Source organism: Populus euphratica, unplaced genomic scaffold, assembly GCF_000495115.2.
Source record: "Populus euphratica unplaced genomic scaffold, PopEup_1.0 scaffold119.1, whole genome shotgun sequence".
NCBI classification, from domain to species: domain Eukaryota; kingdom Viridiplantae; phylum Streptophyta; class Magnoliopsida; order Malpighiales; family Salicaceae; genus Populus; species Populus euphratica.
Window position 1 is genome coordinate 193,104 of NW_011500011.1, and position 17,058 is coordinate 210,161.

The 17,058-nt window shown below is 31.1% G+C and overlaps 4 protein-coding genes across 4 annotated transcripts; all 4 read right to left on the reverse strand.

Annotated features, from left to right (window-relative positions):
- Positions 1–1,224: 1,224 nt before the first annotated feature.
- LOC105141440 (probable pectate lyase 16) lies at positions 1,225–2,789 on the reverse strand. Its single transcript, XM_011048663.1, has 4 exons — positions 2,073–2,789; positions 1,890–1,993; positions 1,666–1,804; positions 1,225–1,455 (listed from the first exon to the last, which is right to left on the reverse strand). The coding sequence occupies exons 1-4, from the start codon at positions 2,787–2,789 to the stop codon at positions 1,237–1,239; spliced, it is 1,179 nt and encodes a 392-aa protein (XP_011046965.1). The 3' UTR covers positions 1,225–1,236.
- A 917-nt stretch (positions 2,790–3,706) lies between these two features.
- LOC105141441 (uncharacterized) lies at positions 3,707–4,497 on the reverse strand. The gene has a single exon (XM_011048664.1). The coding sequence runs from the start codon at positions 4,315–4,317 to the stop codon at positions 3,850–3,852; it is 468 nt and encodes a 155-aa protein (XP_011046966.1). The 5' UTR covers positions 4,318–4,497; the 3' UTR covers positions 3,707–3,849.
- A 4,989-nt stretch (positions 4,498–9,486) lies between these two features.
- Positions 9,487–10,269, reverse strand: LOC105141442 (uncharacterized). Its single transcript, XM_011048665.1, has one exon. The coding sequence runs from the start codon at positions 10,188–10,190 to the stop codon at positions 9,726–9,728; it is 465 nt and encodes a 154-aa protein (XP_011046967.1). The 5' UTR covers positions 10,191–10,269; the 3' UTR covers positions 9,487–9,725.
- A 3,474-nt stretch (positions 10,270–13,743) lies between these two features.
- On the reverse strand, positions 13,744–14,560 carry LOC105141444 (uncharacterized). Its single transcript, XM_011048666.1, has one exon. The coding sequence runs from the start codon at positions 14,462–14,464 to the stop codon at positions 14,006–14,008; it is 459 nt and encodes a 152-aa protein (XP_011046968.1). The 5' UTR covers positions 14,465–14,560; the 3' UTR covers positions 13,744–14,005.
- Positions 14,561–17,058: the final 2,498 nt, after the last annotated feature.

Genomic DNA, 17,058 nt, shown 5'->3' on the forward strand with positions numbered 1-17,058 from the left:
TCCCTATACAATTCCATCAAAGTGCTAAAATTATTATACATGCTTTCCAAGAAGCCATGTCTTTGTAACCTGTCATGTAAGAAACATTCTCCGTATGAATTAAAGACTAGTTCTTTGTACATATATAGGGTATAATTAAGAATATCTAGCTATCTGCATGATGGTCATGGGATATTATTAAGAATAATTAATTAGTTATACCTGCTTGGAATCATCTCGAGGAGATTTAAAGTAGTTCCTTTCACTAAAGAATAGGTGGATTAGCACTTCCACAAGTTGCATACATTTTCCATTCGTCATATCTATTCTTTGCAATATGGGCATGGCCAAACCTTACCCTGCAACATGAGGCCCCAAAATTTATCTTAGATTTGACAGATAAAATGAAACTTAGATTGATATCCAGTTATAACTATCACAAAACAATGCCTCGTTTTTCTATTTCTCAAAATGTATTGTTTCTCCTACCTTTGGCATCCTCTTAATAAGTCAAGAGCTAAAACGGTTGAAAGCCACAGTTACTTTCATAGCGAGGGCGCCACGGGTAGAGTGATTGATGATTCAAGAAAATGGATAAAAGAAGAAAATTTTATAGAACAAGAGAAGGAGGGTCACACAATCTAGAGGCTAAAAAACTTGATTTGTATTTTAGGTTATGATGTTTGCTAAGAATTTGGTGCTAGACAAAACGTGGTTGCACGAGCTCAAGCTGGTTGACTTGTTTATCCCAAAGACAAAAAAAAATCACTGACATAGCAAGCCTAATCTGAAGTTATAAGTAAAGCTTGGAAAATCTACTAAATCGTTCCAAGTGTGCATTGGATATTGCAAGAATTAATGCAAGATAGAGAAGAATTTTTGTCTGATCTCTGATAATTTGTCGCTACATATGATCTGATCTCTTATTGTGGCAATAAGGTATAATAAGTTTATAAACAGTGATCTCTATCATACTACATGGATCTTTAATTATATCAAGGTTTTAATTTTAATATTCGTTTCTGCCCTCCAATCCGTTTGGACTCCAATATAGAAACTTTCATTTCTCTAATTATACATGGTAGGATGACCATGATACAAATTACTATCTGTTTAAAGAAAAAAGGATTCAAATTTCTATTACAATTAACCCATTAAAAAACAACGGCAAATGCTCATTACAATGAAAGAAATCTAAAGAAATATTGTAAAGAACAAGTAGGCAATACTGGCCTAGAAAATGGCTTGTCCCTTGTGTCAACATGCTTCACCAACAACACAGTTTAAAGGGCCCGCATCAGATGTCAAAGCAGGAGCCATAGCTCCTGGAGAAGCTGTGAAGGACTGAGCTTTGGAATAACGTGGTGCACACCTTCCATATCCAGATTGGACAAAATAAGCATCGTTCATAAATACATCCTTGGATGACCTCCACTTCCAATTCTTCCAACCACCATAAACCTCTCTCTTGGTAACCTACAGGCATAATACATTTTTTTCTTAGTAAGTGCTCCTTGCTAATGAAAGACAACAAAATTTTTACATGAATCTAGGACGGTGGATTAAAATAGCTTTAGCTTGCCGAAGCAATGAACCTTACAGTCTGTAATGGGTTGGCGCGTTGAACAAAAACAATGAAGCAAGTCCATGTAATAATTTCTCTTATTAAAAAAAAAATATGCACACCTCTTTGGCATAGGAAATGTCAGGAGCAATGAAGTAGTTCCCTTCACTGAATATGGTTGAACCGGCACTGCCGCCAATGGCATACATTTGCCATTTATCATATCTGTTGTTGGCAACGTGGGCATAACCAAACCTTACTCTGCGTGTAATTTTGAACACAATTTTTGCATTAGATTTGAAGCGATAAATGTCATGGGATTTTAATAATATATAAATCAACTCACCTTGGCATTCTTTGATTGAGTTTAGGGCCAAAATGATTGAAGACAACTGTTACTTTCATAACTTGATCCTCAGTGTATTTATCGTTGTGTCCTAGCAGCATCACCTGGTAGTACCAAATTGGTTAGTGATCGTGATCGGAAAATATAAGCTAGGGCTAATGAGGGGAAGCGTTTTCTTCTTACCTTATCATGCTCGGTGAAATAGTTGTTAGAGATAGTGACAGCAGTGGAAGCATGAATCACATCAATTAGGCCATCCATGCAGCGAGCAAGATAGCAATGGTCAATCCAAATATTAGACGATGCAGAGATGGCAATGGCATCTCCGTCAGCACCTCGGCGTTCACCAACGTGCCTCGGACTACTCCTAACAAGCCCCTTTTTACCTGGCTTACAGTCATGAATGCTAATCCCATGTATGATAACATGGCTAACATGTTCAATTTTTAGGCACGGCCCGCCTGTAATCTCGACATTAGCACCTCTCCCATCTATAGTCTTGTAACTATTTATCATAAGCTCATTTTCGAGTGTAATAACCATGTCTCTGGCAAAAATGATCCAAAGAGGCTCAGTCCGGATAGCACCATACCGAAGCGTGCCTGGTTTCGGATTTATCGGATCATCATCCGGAGTAGTGACAACGTATGTTTTCCCGTATTTCCCTCCGATTGCAGCCTGGCCAAATCCCACAGCACAATCGGCCAAAGCACGACGATTGGTAGCCCAATCGGACTCCGTCCGCCAACATGAATCTATGGTATTCAGGACTTTCTTATAATTTCTTGGAAGATAGCCTGATAAGGATTTAGGCTTGTAGTTAAGTGAATCAGCCTGCAAGTTTGAAGCAAAGAATGTAGCAAGACATGAAAGCAACAGGACGTGGGCTAGCGAGGCCATCGTTTGTGGTTGGGTGGTACAAATGGATAAAACAAGGGGATTATATAAACAAGATACAAGAAGGTGGTTAGCACGATTTGGTTAAGTTGTTTGTTAGGATTTTGATGGCTAGACAAAACGTGGACGTTTCAAGAGATCAAAGCCATTGCCTGGCCAATCCAAAGCCCTCAATGTAGATATATTATGGGGAGATCATGATATACAATTTATCAAGGATCTTCATCAATATATTCCTTGATTCGAGTCACATAACATGAGAAGAATGTTCTTGGAGAAATATTTATATTATATAGATTTGCTACTTCTTGACGTGGTCCTTTTTACCTTGCATCTCTTTCTCCTTTACGGCTGTTGCAGACATAAGGTTCTTAATATAATATTATAGATTTGTTAGCTAGAAACATGTATCCTAATAGTACAGTCTAAAAATTTTTATTTTAAAATATATTAAAATATTTTTAAAAAAATTAAAATTAATATGTCAAAATTATATAAAAAAATACTTAAAAAATTAATTGGGTCTAAAATGTTTTAAATAATTCTTAATCGAGTCCTTTTCTAAATGCTTAATTATTAATATTATTTCGTCTAATATGTATATTTTATGCTATAAATGATGAGATTTTCAAAATGTATTCGTGAAAAACTAATATATAAAAATTGGTATTATACAATCTAATTGAGAATACCTGAAAAATGTGAGACCCAATTGATAAATATTTTGTTTTTTATCTCAATTAGGTAATATGATTAAAGCTAATTTAAGGTTTCTCCGAAAGAGTCAAGGAAGATCCCCTTGACATAAAAACATTAACCACTTAATAATAGCTGGAGAAATCTTTAATTTTAATATAGTAAAAGCTTCACTGAGTTTTGAATTCTACAATAAGAAAATCTCTTTCTTAAATATTATTTTATAACTATAACTCAAATCCTAATTCATTTATTAAACTAAACTTACTTACACAAGCAAGTGACTATGACCAACATGAAATAAATCAAGAATTAAGGGTATCCCTCTTACATATTTAAATAATAAACAAATCTCATGGAACAATTTCTATGCATAGCTGCACATTCCATACTGACATTTACTCCCTTTCTTGCACTTGTTGCTGCAGCCCCCACAATTTTTCTTGTTAGACATCGGGTTCACACACTGCCCCTTGCAGCAAATCTCAGGATACTTGCACTTCTTACCACACATGCCACAGTTGAGTCTGTCTGTTGTCACATTCACACACTTCTTCTTGCAGCAATCTGGACCAGGGCTGCCCTTGACACGACAAACCCTAGGGTACTTGTTACAGGTCATGACAGCCCGAGTCTGAGCGAGAAAGCGGTTTGCCCCTCGTAAAGATGAAGTTGTTTCTTCGTTCTCTGGCCAGGGAAGATCAGAATTTCCCTCGTCATCATCATTGATGAAGTCAAGAGACGATTGATCTTCCTCGGATGGTGTATCAGAACGAGTAATGGCTAAACACCCGAGTAACATTGCTAGTAAAAAGAATATCTTAAGAAACTTCATGGTATGCGCGTGTTATATAACGTGTACGCAGCAAAATATAGCTTGAAATATATGGCGAAGAGCTGTTGATTAAGAAGAATGGTGTAGATATATATGAATGCTTTGGATGTAGAAGAATGGAGAATTGCAGAGGTATTTATAGAGAAGAAACTGATCAAGGAGCTAGGCTCCTCTTTGGTTATAATAGGCAATTGCATGGTTTCTCATCGTATGGTATGCTATTAGTGGAGTGGTCTTATTCAACGTCGGCCTTAAGAGTTCTTGTCAAACTCAAGGTAAGCCAAGTTAGGCTTTTAAAGAATATTAGATGTAAAGTTAGGTCTAAATTGGATGAAAAATTATACGTCGACTAAGATTAGGTAGGCAAGTCTCCTCTTCAAAAATACATATACATTCATTCATCCATCCATATAGTTATTAATTTCTTCCACGTAGCCGAAATATATGTTACTAAGTTCTTGACGAATGAGAAGAACATGCACGATGTAAAATTGATGGGAAAAAGCAAGGATAATTATTACCACGATGACGACGACGATGACGGGAGGGAGAGGTAGCAGTATCTATCGTGCTTGTGACGATGATGATAACGGTAGGGAGAGGTAGCAGTATCTATCGTGCTTGTCGTTATGGACACATGGATATAATACCACAAGAACTCCTGACTGATAATTTAATTTATTCGAAAAGTTATAGAAATTAATAGAAAATTCTACCGTGTTCACAGGTTGCCAAATTGAATGCAACATCCTTATTGGTTCAAGATATTTTCAACTCTTAGGGAGGGCTGAAACTTTAAGTACTGTGGAGGGAGACGGTGGGTTACAGCTAATTGTTTAGGATTACAACTCAAAACCGTACAAGGAACCCCGCCGCGTCTTTGACAAGCTTGAAAAACCGTGAAGGGGGCACTTTCTCATAGTCTTTCTTCTGGCCTTGTGCAAGGTTGTTGGACTCTCATCTTCATATCTTAAGCTTCTGGCTCAACCGTCTAGCCATTCTGTTCAATTTTTTTGGATTCAATTCGGCTCAATTTTAAGTATGCTAATTGTAAAAAAAGAAAAAATCCAAAGAAAAATAATCAAGTGATTACAATGTCCTATCTATCACTATCATAATCTTTATATTTATCAATGAAAATTTTTATTAATATTTATAGTGTCATTTCATTAATAATTAATTTACTAATAAAATTATAGATGAAAATGCTCTTTTGTAGGTAAGTTTTTGTGCATTAGTAATAAAAAAATACTATTAATAATGAATTTACTGACAGAAAAGATGCCCATAAAAAAATTACCCGCTTTATTTTATTAGTATTTTTCTCAGAAAAATATTGTATGTAATTTTATCAGTAATTATTTAAAAATATTTTTTTAAAAAAATAATTTTACAAAACTATAAAATAATTAAATTAATATAAATCAACACTCTATAATACTAAAAAAAAACTTAGAAAAAAAATCAGCTCAAACAAATTTTGCAACAAATAAATAACAAGAAAAAATAAATTCAACTAAAAAAATTCGTATGAAACAAATAAAGTTGCAATTACTAAAAATTTTAAAATCCTATAAATAAATCAACTAAAAATTGATCTCATACAAAAAAAAATAATCCTACAACAATATTCATCCAATTATTAAGAACAAAAAAATTTAAAAAATAGTGAAAAAAAGAAGAAAAAAGAAGAAAAAAATCTTACCTTAATGTAGTTGTAAGTGAAACTAAGAAGAGAAAAAAAAAATTATAAAGTATATTACTTAAAGAAAACTAAGAAGAAAAAGAAAGAAAGAAGAAGATAACATACTTGAGCATGAAGAAGAAAAAGAAAAAAAGAGTTGAGGAGAGAAGATAAAGAAATGGATATTGATGTTTTTTACATAAACAAAAAAGAAAGAAGAAGAAAAAGAAGAAGAACGGAGCCATGTCTGTTGTAAAATTAGGGATTCTAGACTTTTTATTAAGTCTTTTTATGGATGGATACTTAAATATTAATATTTTTTAATTATTTCATCGGTGATTTTGTCTATAATATTTAATTAAATTTTTTAATTTAATCAAAAAATTTTAAAAACCCGCTCAATATCACTTACGACTTTTTAATCTATCAGTGATTTTGTTTGTAAAGAATAATAATTAAAAGTGCAATTGAAAAGTAAACAATTCCAAAGCTCCATGGAAAATACCAATTGAATTTTTTAGTGATAATTCTCTTTATAATTGTCATGATGAACAATGTTAACAGTTTACTAATAATTTTATCGATGTATCTATCGATAATACTTTATTCTATCAATAATTCTATTGGCATAAATGACACGTTATCATTTTTTTTTTTCTTACTTTTAATTATTTTGTCACTATAATTCTCTTAGTATACACTGAGGGAATATGTTTGTTGGTAAAATCTATCATAAATTTATCAATGAAAATATTCCATTAATATTTTTATTTGTATTTATTAATTTTCTGATAATAAAACAAAAGACATATATAGAAAGAGAATATTTTTATTCAATATTCCTTTAGTTTAGTTACAGATGTTAGATGTAAATTCAAAATGAATAATTTATAAAATTAAAAAATTATTTAAATTAATATTTATGTAATATTTCTTTCCAAATTAGATTATTTTCTTTTTGGATCTAAAGAGAAATGTTTTTTCCATCCCCTTTTCATTTTATTATGTTCCCTCTTACCTTTCTAACAAATTAGAAAATATACAGTTATAGATACTTTTAGATAATTTTTATTTTATTATCTTGAAAAAAAGAGATAAAAACAATAAAAATAGATAAGATATATTCTTATATTTTTGGGAATAATAGAAATTCACTCTTAATTTATTTAAAAGATAAATTTATTTTTTATCTTTATTTTCTTTCATCCAATCAAATATATTTATTTTTTATCTTTTATATACTTATATCTTCACAAACATATAAACTCTCTCATTCTTTTTTTCCTCTCAAATGGTTAAATATATAAATATTAGCAGGATTAGAGGTCACTTTTCCTATGTTGAGTAAAATAAATATCGGTTAGATTTTATATTCCTTGGTGAAATAAATTTTCCTCGATTATTACAGTAACAAAAAACTAATCATATGCTTCTTTTCTCCATCTATTTTTTTAAATAAAATTATTATTATTAATTTTTCTTTTTATTATTATATTATTTATTATCAAATAATTATCTCAACTCAATAATTTAAACTCTTAAATAAGGTCATAAGATATGATTAATATTATTCTCTAATACACCGTCTCAAGTGAACGTCTTTTAGACTTAGAACTTACATATGCTATTGTGTTTAATTCTTTTTAAATAAATGAGAATGGTGAAATTTAAACTCATGACCGCTTGATCATTAAGGATCTAATACCATGTTAAAGAACCATATCAACCAAGGGCGGAGTTAGAAATTTTTCCTGCTCTAAACTATTAAATAAATATATAATTATTTTTTAAGATAAATTATTAACTCATATGAATTTTTAAAGTTAACAATAAAGTTTTAATTCAAATACATCACCCAAAATATTAAAAAATAAATTTAAAAATATATAAAATTCAAGTGAAAGTAAAAATAAACTCACTATTAAAGTTACATCCTTTGATGTTTTGTGGAATATAATTCATCTATAATTGAATCTGAATCGATATTGTAACAGCCCTTTAACCGGAATAAAGTAACAATCTTATGTCAACTGAAAAATAAAATAATTAATTTTTTTCCTCTCTCAATTCCTCCTTCCTTCACTTAATTCTTTCTTAGATTAGTATTTTATATGTTGCACTTTGTAAATTTACAGAGTTATTCTCATACTTTTTTTTTTGGATTTTTTATGTTTTTCCCTTACTTTTCTCTCTCGCCTTTTCTTTTTTTTCCTTTTCTATTTTGCTTCTGCCTAGTCGACAATATATAAAAGAAAGGAGCAACTAATTTGTTTTATTTTTAATGACAAATAATTATTTTATCCTTAATAAGTCGTTTTGCTTTTATTTGACTTTTTTTTTGTTAGCATTACCAAACTCTATTAATCCTAAAATTTTAACAATATTTTATTTAATATATTTTTAGATCCCTCATAAAATTCAACTTAATCTAATGGTCGGATTAAAAATTATACTCAATAACATAAAACTAGTCAAATTGTAATTTCTTATTAAATTTTTGAATTTTTTCAAAAATTTTAAAATTTTAACCCAACTTAAAGCATCATATTAAAAGGTTCTATATCAATTTTCAGAATTTTTTGATACTTGAGAATTACAATTTTTTTATATATAAAACTAATTAAAAAATATTGATAAAATCTTGACTTGGGCTAGAACTCACTTGAGCCCATACATGCCTCCACCCTTGGTCTCCACCCAATAATTATTAGATGAAATTATATAATATAATTCATATTATTTTTTAATATCTCCACTTATAAAAATGAAAATACTCTTTTGTAGGTAAGTTTTCGTGCATTAGTAATAAAAAAATACTATTAATGATAAATTTATTGACAGAAAATATACACATAAAAAGATTACCCGCTTTATTTCATTAGTATTTTTCGCATAAAAATATTGTATGTAATTTTATCAGTAATTATTTAAAAATATTTTTTTAAAAAATTAATTTTACAAAACTATAAAATAATTAAATCCTAAATAAGTCGTTTTGTTTTTATTTGATTTTTTTTTTGTTAGCACTACCAAACTCTATTAATCCTAAAATTTTAACAATATTTTATTTAATATATTTTTAGATCCCTCATAAAATTCAACTTAATCTAATGGTCGGATTAAAAATTATACTCAATAACGTAAAACTAGTCAAACTATGATTTTTTATTAAATTTCTGAATTTTTTCAAAAAATTTAAAATTTTAACCCAACTTAAAGCATCATATTAAAAGGTTCTATATTAATTTTCAGAATTTTTTGATACTTGAGAATTATAAAAAAAAATTATATAAAACTAATTTAAAAATATTGATAAAATTTTGACTTGGGCTAGAACTCGCCTAAACCCATACATGCCTCCACCCTTGGTCTCCATCCAATAATTATTAGATGAAATTATATTATATAATTTATATTATTTTTTAATATCTCCACTTATAAATTCCAAAACAAAAATAATGGAAACACACAAAAAAAAAAACATATTTGGCAGCAATTACACTTGATGATTAGGAAAAACTATATATCTTGAAATGAATAATAGTGAAGGACATATCCCTTCTTACATTATGGTGTAGAATCGAAAGAATAAATAAACCCCAAAAAAGATATACGAAGCTCCAATATCGAAGCAAATGAATTTAAGCTACAAATATCTACTTGTTCATTCTTGTTTGGGTCCAAATCAGATATGGATATATAAGCATAGCACCGGCCTGCGTTTCTATGCATAGCTGCACATTCCATACTGACATTTACTCCCTTTCTTGCACTTGTTGCTGCAGCCCCCACAGTTTTTCTTGTTATTCATCGGGTTCACACACTGCCCTTTGCAGCAAATCTCAGGATACCTACACTTCTTACCACACATTCCACAGTTGAGCCTGTCTGTCATCACATTCACACACTTCTTCCTGCAGCAATCCGGCCCGGGACTGCCCTTAGCACGACAAACTCTAGGGTACTTGTTACACGTCATGACAGCCCGAATTTTCTGAGCTAGAAAGCGGTTTGCCCCTCGCAAAGATGAAGTTGTTTCTTGGCTCTCAAGCCAAGGAAGATCAAAGTTTTCCTCATCTCCATTTTCACTGAAGTCAAGGGATGACTCTTCTTCGGATGGTGTAGCAGTAAGAGAAATGGCTAAAGCCATGATAATTGCCAGGACAAAAAATATATCAAGAAGCTTCATGCTGTGTGTGTTATGGTGACCACGCAAGTAAAATGTAGTTGAAAGTGATGAAAAATATTGATCAAGGAGAGTGGTGAAGATATAGTATGCTTGGGATGGAGAAGAAAGCAGAACTCGAAGGTATTTATAGAGAAGAAATTACAGGAGGCTCTTGGACTATGGAAAATTGCATGGTGTCTCAAATTGTGTGCTATTAGTGGAGTGGTCTTATTCAACGGCCCCAGGAGAATTGTTTTCATCGAACTCTCGAAGGTAAACCAAGTTAGGTTTTTAAAGAATATTATATTTTAAATTAGGTATAAATTGGAAGAGAAATCAGACGACGGTAGGCAAGTCTTCTCTTCATACTAGCTAGTTGTCAATTTCTCTCACGTCACGGGTGAAATATATTTGTTATCATTTTTCATGCCACATTTTCTAACCCAAAAATTTCTTTTAAAAATAAAAAATCAAAATTTTTCAGACATGATTTGGCTAATATACAGTCATTTCATAACATTTTCGTGTTTCAAAAATAAATAAAAAATGACAAAAAATGCAATTTTTTTATATATAATTGTAATTGTGAAAGGGTTATGACCACTTTAAAAATTAAAAAATCTTCTCGTTAAGCAATATATTTTTAATCAAATGATCTATAATCAATATTTTTAATCCAAGAAATCATATTTCTTTGTTTTGCCTAAAAGTTTTTCTACAAATTAAGAAACAAAAAAATCAAATTAATGGCATATATTAATTCTTGAAATTGATTGATTTTGGTTTAGATTATCTTGAAAGGGGTTAGTTAAAGCATTAGTCATAAAAATAAAAAAATAAAAACCACAATGAATTAATTTTTCCACTACACACTATCCCAAAAGATACTAAAAAAAACCCTACTTAGCGCCACCACATTTAACTATGAAGAGCCCGTCTTAAACCTTTCTTCACCTTAGCTCTTTCTTTTACCGTCAACATACACAAAGGTTTACCCCCCTCTCTGGATGAAAATAATTAACAAACTACCAAGGAGGAAGATGAATGATGTTTAATGAAATTTCCAAAAATTAAAGTTCTTAATTAGAAATTTAATAGATTTTATTTTAATCCTTAATTATTTTTAATTGCACTCTTAATTATTTTTAAAACTTTTAATTTAATGTAATTTTATCAATAACAAATTTAATTGTTAGTCCTAAAGTTGTCTGCTATTTTAATTTTAGTTCTTGATTTTGAATTTGTGTATTTTGATCCTTAATTGACTAACAAATTTTTAATTTTTCTAATTTAACCCCTGATGTAGTTAATTTCAACACCTATATTTATGTTTTTTTTAGTTTGATTCTTGATTTTGAATTTTTTCAATTAAATATCTAATTGCTCATTAAACTTTAATATTTATGCAATTAAGTTCCTGATTTGATGAAATTAACTATTAAAAATTGCAACTCAACCCCTAGATTATAATTTCTTCCAATTAAAACATAAATTGACTTCAAAAATTAATTTTTCTTGAAAATATCAACTAAAACTCCAATAAATTCAACTAAAACTTGAAAAAATCCAATCAAGTCCTTAAACATTCAATTTAAAATTTTTCTTCTTAAATTGAATTTTTCTTTGCCAATTGAATCTTTATTAGTCAAAAATATACTATTAGAGTTTTTCAGATAATCATCTAAAGTATGTTGAAAAGATCATAAAATCAATAATCAAAGTGAAATACAAGGATATGAAAAAAAAAAACACACTTAGGAGTTTTAGTATATTCTTTTGATCTTCCTTTATCAGTTTTTTGTAATTTCCTAAACATTATAATATATTCTTTTTATTGATATATTCTTTTTATTTTCTTCCAATATTTTTTTTTTAGTTTATGTTACGGGGTTTATGTTACGGGGATAGGTAACAACAACAACCACAAACAAAAAATAATGTAAATATATCAAGTAAGGTGTATTAGAAATACTAGTGTATTTTTTTTATGCAATCAATTCTTTGTCTAAAATCTCTAAAAACCAATTATAATTTTTAATAATTATAATATTAATTGACAATTCCTATCTAACCAAAAAACTTAAAATGTATAAAAAAAAGATCATCCTGATATCACGGCATCGCAAAGCAAAGCTTATTTCGAGGTCTCTGTCATATATATATATATATATATATATATTCGTGCAAAGCTAATGTTTTCTAGCTAGCTGCTATTAATTATTTACAAATACTACCAATATACCATTAATCATGGGTTTAACAAAACTCTAGATCATGTCAAATAATTGTTTAGTAGAACTTGCCGGCCGCCATGATGTGTCAACACAAATGATTTGACTCCATTTCGGCAACACACCGTTAGCCCACGTTTCTAGCCATATTCGTACAAACAAGAACACTGACCGTTTGACAAACTTGAAATACCATTATAGGAGCACTTTCTCGGAGTCTTTCTTTTGACATTGATCAGGGTCGATTGCTAGACAACATTATCTTCGTATCTTAAGCTTTTAGCTCACCAAGTTCACTTGATTTTTTTATTTTTTTTACCTCTTCTAGGAAATCGGCTCAATTTTAAGCCTTTTTAGCGAGCTGAATGGGCCCACGAATTTTTTAACCCACTCACTTTCAAACTTAAAAAAAAATATTTTAGAATGCGAAAAAATATCTGTAATTAATTAAGTTGTCAATATATTATTTATATTATTGTTTAATGCATTGAAAGAAAATCTCTTTGAATTTAAAATTTATATGAATATGTCATTATTTTATGATTAATTTTTAATTTTAATTAAAGAAAATGAGAATATTAAATTTTATATTTTTTGGATAATCATCAAGATTATATTGAAAAGCTCATAAAATTAATAGCCAAACAAAAATTAAAATTTGTACTCTTAATATTTTAATATAATATCAAATAATTATTTTAACTTCAAACTATTAGATTATGTTATAAAATATAATTTATATTATTTTGTAACTTGAAGGATGAAGAACTTAAAAGAGTGCAAATAATTAAAATGAAAGAAATGAGGGAAGAAGATTTGAGATAAAAGTAAAAATGAAGACGGACAAATTGTTTTTTTTTTCCTTATTTGAAAACAAGAAGGAAATAGAGAACGAAAGGAAAACATTAATTAGTAGCAACGTCGTTTCCATTAAAATTTTATTTATCTTGTTGTGCTAAATCGCCTCTCTTTTATTAAATCTTAAATCATATATATATATATATACAAGCACATGGACATATATTTTTAGGTAAATTCATTTGTAAGGATTTCTTCAAATATCATATATATGTGTGCAAATGTTAATCCTATAAAAAAATACCTGACTTCTCTTTATTAAAAAAAAAAGAAGAAAATTCAACCTATGAATTGACTTCAATTACCAGTTTAAACTCAATATTTTACTTTTAGGGTAAAGTATGTAGAGACCCCAAATTTGAATATCGTTAAATAATTAATCCGAATCCAAGATATTAATCCAAAATAAATACGATAAATAGTAGAAAAATGAAAAAAAGAAAAATACCAACTATAAACCATATATAGAAAAATTAACTGGAAACAATACAAGAATTAAGGATATATATATATATCCCTTCTTACAATAAGGCATTGAATTGAAAGAACAAATAAAACCCCAGCGGAGCCGATGATTAATGGAAGATGGTTCGCCTTTTTTCCTTGCCCAAACTACCATGCTACTAACTACATATGTATAGATGTAGCTGTTTCTACTACAAACAAATTCAATTTAAGCTGCAAATCTCTACTTGTTTGGTCCCAGATCAAGTAGATACATACGTGCATGCGTGGAACCATGGATTTCTATGCATAGCTGCACATTCCATACTGACATTTACTCCCTTTCTTGCACTTGTTTCTGCAGCCCCCACAGTTTTTCTTGTTAGACATCGGGTTCACACACCGACCTTTGCAGCAAATCTCCGGATACTTGCACTTCTTACCACACATGCGGCAGTTGAACTTGTCTGTCATCACATTCACACACCTCTTCTTGCAACAATCTGGACCGGGGCTGCCCGTGACACGACAAACCCTAGGGTACCTGTCACATGTCATGACAGCCCGAGTCTGGGCCAGAAACCGGTTTGCCCCTCGTAAAGATGAAGTTGTTTCTTGGTTCTCAGGCTGTGGAAGATCAGAATTTTCCTCATCTTCGTTATCAAAGTCAAGGAATGATTCTTCCTCAGACGGTGTAGCAGAAAGAATAATGGCTAAAGACATGAGCATGGCTAGCAAAAAGAATATCTTAAGATGCTTCATGTTGTGTGTATTAGAAATTAATCGAGCTAGGCAAGTAAAATGTGTACACCTCAAGAAGATATTGAAGTATTGATGGAGGAGAGATTGAGAGGGGTCAAGATATGGATGATTGAATGGAGAAGAATGAAGGCTTGATGAGGTATTTATAAAGGGTTCCTCGTCGTATGAAAACAAGTCGGATTTGAAAGGAAATTGCATGGTTTCTCATGTTGTGTGCTAGTAGTGGAGTGGTCTTATTCAACTTTTATTTCCAAGTTACATCGAAATCAAGTAGTAAACCAAGTTAGGCTTTGAAAGAATAATATATTTAAAATTAGGGCTTGGATTAGGTAGGTGAGTCACCTCTTGTTTACTGGTTATCGTTTTTTTTTCACACCTAAGCATTCATTATAATTGGCGTAGTTTTAAAACTCCATCAGATGTTTGACTGGGGCAATGCCTTGATTACGGGAGAGAGGGTTTAACCATATCAATTCAAATTGATTAAAAAAATAATTAAAATAATATTGTTTTAATAATAAAAAAAAAGAATTAGCAAATTGTTGAGTATATTTTAATTTATCAGATTTAATTGGATCAATTACATCATCGAATTAACTAAATTTTTTTTTTCTTCAATCTAAGCTGTTATAAGTCTCGAATAAGCGAGTCAATTCACCGAGCCCGTCCAAGTGTTAGAATAATTAGCAATTGATTTCGTTTCGCACTCACTGTGTGCCGTTCCTTCATTCTTGTCAATTACATGCAGATGCATGATAATTGATATAAAATAGGAAAAGGCAACCATAATTATACGTCAACACAGATTATTAGAGTCCTTTTTCAGCAAGCATCTTTAGCTGACTTTTCTTGTTTCATTTCTCTCAAGCAAATCGTACAAGGCACCCTGCGCGTTTGACGAACTTGAAAAACCGTTCCGGGAGCACTTCCACATAGTCTCTCGTTGACCTTCATCAGGATTGCTAGACAACATTATTTTAATTTGTATCGTAAGTTTCTAGCTCACCAGTATGACCAAGTGGTTCGATTGTTCTCGTCAAAAACTAGAGATCAACAAGAACCTTTAATGTGAAAACCTTAATCGAATATTTCAATGTTTTGGGTTGCATTGGATCCACACACGAGAAATTAAGAACGCATGGATGATCAACCACTGCTTGAAACTTAAAAAATATGTGAGTGAGAGGGAATTAAAAGAGAGGAGGCTATTGTAAACTAGAATTCAAAACATTAAAGGATGTATACAAAAGAAGTATTGATAAGCTCCTAAACCAAGAATACTTCACTTATTAGGCTATGATAAAATGACGCTAGGGCCTCTAAATAAATCATTCCTTGTGTATGTAAAGTTACTATTCCAAGCCTTTAACCAAAGTGTAAGAGGGTGGAGAATGTGTAAAACGGAATATATTTCTAATCCGTCATCTTATCCTAAAAGATCAGCTTGTTCCTTGCCGTCCAAATACCCCCATAAAATGCCATACAATTGCATCATTAAGGCACTTCACTGGAACTTACCTTTTGCCATGTCCCGTCATTGGTTGATGATTTGATCTATTCTATTCAGCATACACCCAGAGATGCCAAACCAGTTCTGAAATTGTTGCCACAGTCTCCATTTGTGGTAGCAATGAAGGAAAAGATGATTATCATGTTCTATTTCATGTTCACAAAAGGGATATATTTCTTGGCTGGGATGTATCAAATGATGATGCACTAGGAAGGCTCTAGTACACACTCTGCCATGCAGTAACAACCATATGAACATTTTAATCTTCGATGGGGAAAATCTTTTCCACAAGAGGGAAGAGTAAGGGAAGTTTCCTGGATAATAGATGTTATCAATTAATTCACTTCTAGACTTGATAGTATAAGCACCGGTTGCTTCTCCTCCCCACATTCTTGTATCAGCTCTGTTTTTGTACAGAGCTGTACTTGCTAGCAGCTGAGTCATACTCTGTAATTGATCCTCTTTTAATGGTCGTAGGCATCTTGTCTACTAAGGCCTCCACTGCCACTGAGCTGAGACGTACTCCCCCATATCTAGCAAGCACGATGAAGGTGTTGCGGACAAGTAAAATAGACGTGGATAGAGATCTTTTAACATCCTACTAGATAACCATTTGTTTGTCCAGAAGTGGATGTCTCTGTCATTGCCAACCCGATACCAACAATTATCTTCAAAGCCTCTCTAGTTGCAGAGTCTGTGCTGATGAAAGAATTTATGGATTGCCATGTTTCTGAAATAGATGGATGAAGTATTGGTAGGCCATTAGTGAAGGAAACCTGATACTCTTTATTGATAAGCTCTTGTCATCCTCCAAGATTATAGTCTCATAGCCTTCATAGCCATTTAAATAGCAACACCTTGTTCTTGCCTTCCAGTGAAGCAACATCTAGACCTCCTCTATTCTTTCCCCTGACCATTATCTGCCATGTAACTTTATAATTTTTTTTATCCTTTGAATCCCCACACCATAAGAATATCCTTTTAATTGAAGTGATGACCCTAGCAACTCCCTTTGGCATAAGAAACACAGACATTTAATATAAGGGGAGGGAGGACAACACAATTTTAATAAGACACACTCTTT